The sequence below is a fragment of the Elaeis guineensis genome, chromosome 8 (assembly GCF_000442705.2).
Source record: "Elaeis guineensis isolate ETL-2024a chromosome 8, EG11, whole genome shotgun sequence".
In the NCBI taxonomy this organism is placed as follows: domain Eukaryota; kingdom Viridiplantae; phylum Streptophyta; class Magnoliopsida; order Arecales; family Arecaceae; genus Elaeis; species Elaeis guineensis.
The window spans coordinates 23,442,654-23,449,860 of record NC_026000.2 but is presented as its reverse complement, the minus strand read 5'-3'; the positions used below and the strand labels follow the sequence as shown (position 1 = coordinate 23,449,860).

The window sequence follows — 7,207 nt, the reverse complement described above, 5'->3', positions numbered from 1 at the left end:
GAAATTTGTAGGATTAGAAAAATAGGCAAGGCATTTCTAGAAAACTGCCTTAAGAATAGTTATTTCCCTTCGTATGCAAAACATACGGAAATCCTATTTCCAGAATATAATGCCTACACAGAATAGTTATTTTCTAATAACTGCTCTTGAACCAGAATGTTGCCCAAAAAATATAAGAGAGAGAAAGTATAGAATCATTATTCTCTCTGGTTTTGAAGCTTTTATATAAGACTCCAACATGTGCTGAAACACTTCTTTAAAAGGTTACAGCTTTTTGAATTAAAAATTTAAAGTTTGAACTGATTTGAAACTCAGTTGGCAGTTGCTAACCGCTCCCTACTTATCCGCCCCTTCTCTTAACTTTTTCTTTTCTTTCTTATATTATATTATATTATATTATATTTTATATTTATATTATATATATATATATATATTAAAAGCTTTAACTAGAAGCTCTCCAAAAATTTTATTTGAAAATATTAATATATATACCACAATCCCCCACTTATTTTCAAATAAAAAATTATTAGGTTAAATCTGGATCTTTAAGTGATACATGTTCAAAAGTGATCAAGGCTTGAACTTTTGAATTGAAAGCAAACATAAAGTATTGCAATCGTACCACAGAGTCATTCTGATTCCTCCAAAATAGCGTGTTTAATAGGCTGTGCACTCCATTCTGTATCTAGTAAGTACTCTAAGATTTTACCAGTTAATCCATAGAAGCGGCCTCTGACTTCTCTACTTGCATAGACGAGCTCATCAAAAGTGTTCACAACTACTTTCTCACTTCACTTTATATATGTATAAAGCTATGAGTCTCGTTAAGGACTTTTAGTCTAATCTATCTTGTTGTGAAATATAGTGCATCGGCCAAGCATAGAACTTTTTTAGGAATAATCTTTGCCCCCACTATTCCATAAAAATTTTGGTGCACTTGAAATGTCAACCTCATTGACAATTTCATGGTAAATCTTGCTAGAGCCTTTGAACTCCTATGCACATGATTTTCGATAAAGAAAAAATTTCTTAAATCGATATCAAAGTGATAGAGTAGGATTTAATCAAGATTACCTTTATGAACTGGTAATAGTCCCATACTTCTCATGGTCTTGTTAATCTTTTCACCAGATAATGGTTTAGTAAGGGGGCTGGCCAACATTTGATCAGTGGGTAAATACTCCAGCACTATTTTACCCTTTTTCACCACACTTCTTATGTGGTTATATCTCATAGCAATATGTTTACTATTGCTTGAGATTCTCTCATTCTTTGTGTTGTAAATAGCTGCTTGATTATCACAATACAAAGTGATTGGTCCTTTGGGTGTTTCAATAAAAGAGATACACCTTAGGAATCTTTTTACCCATAAAATTTTTTTACTTGCTAGTGACATAGCAATAAACTCAGATTCCATAGAGGATAAAGCCACACATGATTGTTTTTTGGAAGATCAAGCAACTATAGCACCACTCAAGGTAAACAACCAACCACTAGTGGATTTTGAGTTTACTTTATCATATGCCCAATTGACATCACTATAATATTCCAAAACAGGAGTAGTACAATTATAATACAATCCATAATCAATAGTATGCTTCAAGTATCTCAAGCATCTACTAATTTCATTCCAATATTCTACACCAGGGTTACTAGTAAATCTACTCAAAATTTCAATAGCACATGCAACATCAGGCCTTGTATAATTTATAGCATACATCAAACTTCCAATAATCTTAGCATACTCCTTTTGATTTATTGGAGGTCCATCATTAGGAACTAATTTAGTATGAGGATCTATAGGAGTCTTATTAGTTTTACAATCAAAGTGATTAAACTTTCTTAACAATTTCTCAATATAATGAGATTGAGTTAAAATATATTTAATATTCTCTTTAATTACTTTAACTCCTAAAATAACATCAACAACTCCTAGATCTTTAATATCAAATACTTGAGTCAAGTAAGCTTTAGTCTCATTAATACAATGCATATTAGTGCCAAAAATCAATAAATCATCAACATAAAGTGTTATTAAAACTTTAAAATTATTTGTACATTTTGTAAAAACACAACTTTCTACTTTACTACTCTTAAAATCAAATTTCTTAACCTCCTTTTTAAACTTTTTGTACCACTATCTAGGTGCTTGCTTAAGATCATAAAGTGATTTATTAAGTTTACATACCTTATTTTCTTCACTAGAAACAACATATCCTTCGGGTTGATCAACATAAATTTTTTCATCAAGCTCTCCATTTAGGAAAGTGGTCTTCACATCCATTTGATGTACTTCAAGATTATAAATAGATGTAATTACAAAAATAATTCTAATAGAAGTGAATTTAGTGACCGGAGAAAAGATCTCAAAATAATCTAACCCTTCCTTCTGACTATAACCTTTAGCTACAAGCCTTGCTTTATATTTATCAATGCTTCCATCAGGTTTGAGTTTTTTTTTAAAACACACTTGCAGCCAATAGGTTTAGTATTAGGAGGAAGATCCACTAAAGTCCAAGTGTTATTATCACTTATGGACTTAATCTCATCATCCATAGCCTTTCTCCACAAACTAGCATCGAGTAAAGATATAACTTCTTGAAAAGTTTTAGGATCCTCTTCCAATGTATATGTAAACATTTCAGGACCCAAATTCTTTTCAATTCTATGTCTTTTACTTCTCCTTAATTCATCTTTAGATATTTCTTTTCTTTTTTTACTTCCTTGTGAATCAAACAATGAAACCATACTATTAGAATTATTGCCACTATGTAATGATGCAGAATCAATAAAAACATCATTATTCACCACATGAGTATCCAATTCATTAAATAATTTTTTTTTAATTTCTAACTTATCAGCATCTTTAATATTTAAATACTCAAAAAAGATTGCATGTGCAGCTTCAAATACTCTACTTAATTTAATATCAAGAAATCTAAATGCTTTACTCTGCATAGAATAACCCAAGGAAATAGATTTAACAGCCTTACTACCTATTTTGGGTCTCTTTTGAGTATTATCTAAAACATATGAAATACATCCCCAAACTCTAAAATATTTTAAACTAGGTCTATGACCATTAATCAACTCATATGGAGTTTTCTATTATTTTTTATACAAAATTCTGTTATTAATATAACAAGCAGAATATAAAGCTTCACTCCAAAAGCTAATAGGTAATTTAGAATGTATTATCATCGCACTTACCATATCTAACAATGTTCTATTTTTTCTTTCAGTTACTCCATTCTGAAGAGATGTATTAGGGGCAGAAATTTATGTTACAATTCTATTTTATTCATAAAATTTAATAAAATTATTATCTTGATACTCACCTCCTCTATCAGATCTAATTCTTTTGATTCCCTTACCAATTTTATTCTCTATCTCTTTTTTAAATATTTTAAACTTATCAAAAGCTTCATTTTTGTGTCTAAGCAAATAAATATAAGTAAATTTTAAAAAAATATCAATAAAAGTAATAAAATACCGTTTACCTCCTCTAGTCAATTTACCATTATTCTCACATAAATCTGTATAAGTTCTAACAAAGAAGTAGTCTTTATAATATATTTAAAAGGTGGCTTGGTAATTTTAGATTGTGCACAACATTCACAAGTTTTAGTAGTTAAAACAAAACTATCTTTTGGAATAAAATCATATGAAATCATACAATTCATAGCATTACCATCAAGATGTCCTAATCTATAATGCCAAATATTACTATCATGTGAATCAATAATATAAGCAGAAACAGAAGCATCTTTATTAATACTAAGCAAATACATGTTGTCATTGGCAAAGCCTTTTCTAACAAAGCATCCCTTTTTAGAGATTATAACTTTGTTGGACTCAAATACAACCTTAAATCCATGATCATCAAACTTTTTAATAGACACAAGACTCTTTCTAAGACCTAAAATATGATAAACATCTTGAAGTGTTAACACTTTTCCAGAACTAAGAGGCAATTTCACAGTTCCTTTTCAAGCAATGGTGCTTGAAGAGGAGTTTCCCATAAAAACAGATTTTTCATCTTTAAACTCTTCATATGTCTTGAAGACATTCTTGTAGAGAGTCACATGACATGTTGCACCTGAATCTACCCACCAATTATTATCGGTGTTGATCATGAGAACCTCGGTGAGCATGGCAATCAAGTCATCCTCTTCTCCAACCATGTTGGTTTCATTAGGTTTCTTCCCTTTGCAATGGTAGCACATCTTGGCAATATGCCCCATTTTTCCACACACATAACAAGGACCTTTCTTCTGTTTCTTGAATTTATCATTCTTTGCTTTAAGCCTCTTATTCTTAGCAGAGTCTTTCTTCCACTTTTGGGACTGTTGTTTTGGATTAGAGGTTGAAGGTTTTTTAGAAGATGGGCCCTCAACATTATGCACTGTTACTTCTTTTCCTTGATTAACAACTTCATCTCTCTTTCAGGCTTCACTCTCAATCTGAATATGCTTAACCAGATCATCCAATGACAGAGATTTCTTCTTGTGTTTTAAATATTTTTGATAATCACTCCATGAAGGAGGCAGTTTCCCAATGATAGTAGACACTTGAAAAGTCTCTGAAATTGGTTCACCAGCATCAGCACATTCAGTTGCAATATCATTAAGTTCATTGATTTGATCAATGACAGCCCTTGAATCATCCATTCTATATTCAATAAATTTGTTAACAACGAATGATTTATTGCCAGCATCTTCATTCATGTACCTATTTTGTATTGCACGTCATAACTCAACAGCAGCAGAATATTTGTGAAAGACGTTGAACAGTGAGTTGTTCATGGCATTCAAAATAGTGTAGCGACAAATATAATCATCATCAAGCCATGTCTTCTGCCTCTCAGAAAGTTCACCATTTTCAGATGCATCTTGTGGATATGGAGTTGACAGCACGTATGCAACCTTTGCAATAGTTAACTGGAAGAAGATATTCATGCTCCATCACTTGTAGTTCAGTCCATTGAAGCGCTCAAGCTTTTCCATGTTAATCGCCTGTGCTTTTGCAATTTTTGGATCCATGAAAATAACTATTCTTAATTTGTTGTAGAAATTTGTAGGATTAGAAAAATAGGCAAGGCGTTTCCAGAAAACTATCTTAAGAATAGTTATTTCCCCTTCGTATGCAAAACATACTGAAAATCCTATTCTCAAGATACAATGCCTACACAGAATAGTTGTTTTTTAATAACTGCTCCTGAACCAGAATGTTGTCCAGAAAATGTAAGAGAGAGAAAGTATAGAATCATTATTCTCTTTGGTTTTGAAGCATTTATATAAGTCTCCAATAGGTGCTTAAACACCTCTCTAAAAGGTTACAACTTTTTGAATTAAAAATTCAAACTTTGAACTGATTTAAAACTCAGTTGGTAGTTGCCAACCGCTCCCTACTTATCCTCCCCTTCTCTTAACTTTTTCTTTTCTTTCTTATTTTATATAATATAATATAATATTATATTATATTATATTATATTTTATATATATATATATATATATATATAAAGCTTTAACTAGAAGCTCTTCAAAAATTTCATTAAGATTTTATTTGAAAATATTAATATATATTCAACAGCCGGATTTTAAACGGCAAGTTTGATAAACCAGTGGAAAAGATTGGCATAAAGGAAGATTTAAAAGCCATTTGTCCTTCCAGAAAAGAATCTCCAATCCATTTTTTACCAGGAAGTTTAATCTGTTCCAAAAAGGAGGGAGAGAAGTAACAATGTCTCTCCAAAGTTTAGAGCAGTTCTTTTTAGGTTTCCAACTTGCTGAGAACTTGATTTTTTTCGAAGTAGAAAGCAGAGATCAAGCTTTTCCAGATGCTGCAATTGGTATTTAAGAGCCTCCAACCCCATTTAGCAAGAAGAGCCAGGTTGAAGTCTTTTATGCATTTGATGCCAAGTCCACCCTCAGCCCTTGAAATGCAAGTTTTCTTCCAATTAACTTTGCAAGCCAACCCATTACAATGATCAGATCCACACCAAAGGAAGGCTCTCCTGATTTTATCAATTTTTGATATAACCCAAGAAGGCAGTTTGAAAAGAGACATGTAGTACATAGGAAGAGCCGACAAGACAGCATTTGTGAGCACAAGTTTACCACCAAATGAGAGGAACTTTCCTTTCCAAGCCGAGAGTTTTGATTCAAATTTCTGCACAAGGGGCATCCAATCAGATTTTGATAATTTCCTAGCTGTAAGAGGGACACCAAGATATGAGCTTGGAAATTCAGAAAGGGTGCAATTCAACCATTCAGCACAAAGTTCCAGCTGGGGTATATCAAGATCAATTAGCACAATTGTACTTTTTTGAAAGTTAATAGAGAGTCCTGAGATAGATATTTGACTTTTCAGCTTTTGCAAAAATGAGTGTCATCGGCATATTGCAGTATTTTATGGCCACCCACCAGCCAAGCATCTCCAAGGCCATAAAAAATATTCGAGCAAGCTGAAGTATATGGTAATTTTGCCAATGGATCCATAGAAGGATGAAGAGGTAAGGTGAAAAAGGGTCACCCTGACAGGCACCTCGATTACAAAGGATCCAACTACATGGCTCACCATTAACAGGAGCTGCCATTTTAGATGAGAGGAGGATGTTTTCAATCCAACCCAACCATTTAGGGGGGAAGCCCCTATGTTGAAGAACATTAGAGATAAAGTGGATGTTAAGCTTGTTAAAGGCCTTGCTGAAATCAAGTTTGCAAAGTATCCCCTCTGCTGAGGACTTTCGAGCTATATACGTTTTCGTTACAACCATCTTCTATTTCCAACACGACAAAGACAATATATTATCTAAAAAGGAATGGGATTCTCTGCGGTACTTAAAAAGTACAGCAGGATGCTGTGCATATTTTGAGACATCCATCAAAAGATGATTGGTTATATAATATTTATCTAAACTGTTCAAATATCTCTAAGATTTATCCATTCTTATTTTTTTAGTATTTTAACGTATGCACGCAAACACGTGCGGTCACTCTTCTTTTGATAGATGTCTTTGAAGTATGTACAATATCTTGCAGTATTTTTTAAGTACCAGAGTGGATCCGTTTCCATCTAAATCTTTCTCTATTTCCTACGTTCTTCTATCCTCAACAATAATCTCTCCATGGACAGTAAATTTTCGTATGCTTTCGAAGCATCTCATGACCCTCGACATGATCACATGGATATATGTTTTGCATAG

The 7,207-nt window shown here is 32.5% G+C and overlaps 1 protein-coding gene across 1 annotated transcript; it reads right to left on the bottom strand.

The window, feature by feature from the left end:
* Positions 1 to 3,989: 3,989 nt before the first annotated feature.
* Positions 3,990 to 4,958, bottom strand: LOC114914004 (uncharacterized). The gene is made up of 3 exons (XM_073242760.1): positions 4,756 to 4,958; positions 4,479 to 4,671; positions 3,990 to 4,346 (listed from the first exon to the last, which is right to left on the bottom strand). Exons 1-3 carry the CDS (start codon positions 4,956 to 4,958, stop codon positions 3,990 to 3,992), a joined length of 753 nt encoding a protein of 250 aa, XP_073098861.1.
* Positions 4,959 to 7,207: the final 2,249 nt, after the last annotated feature.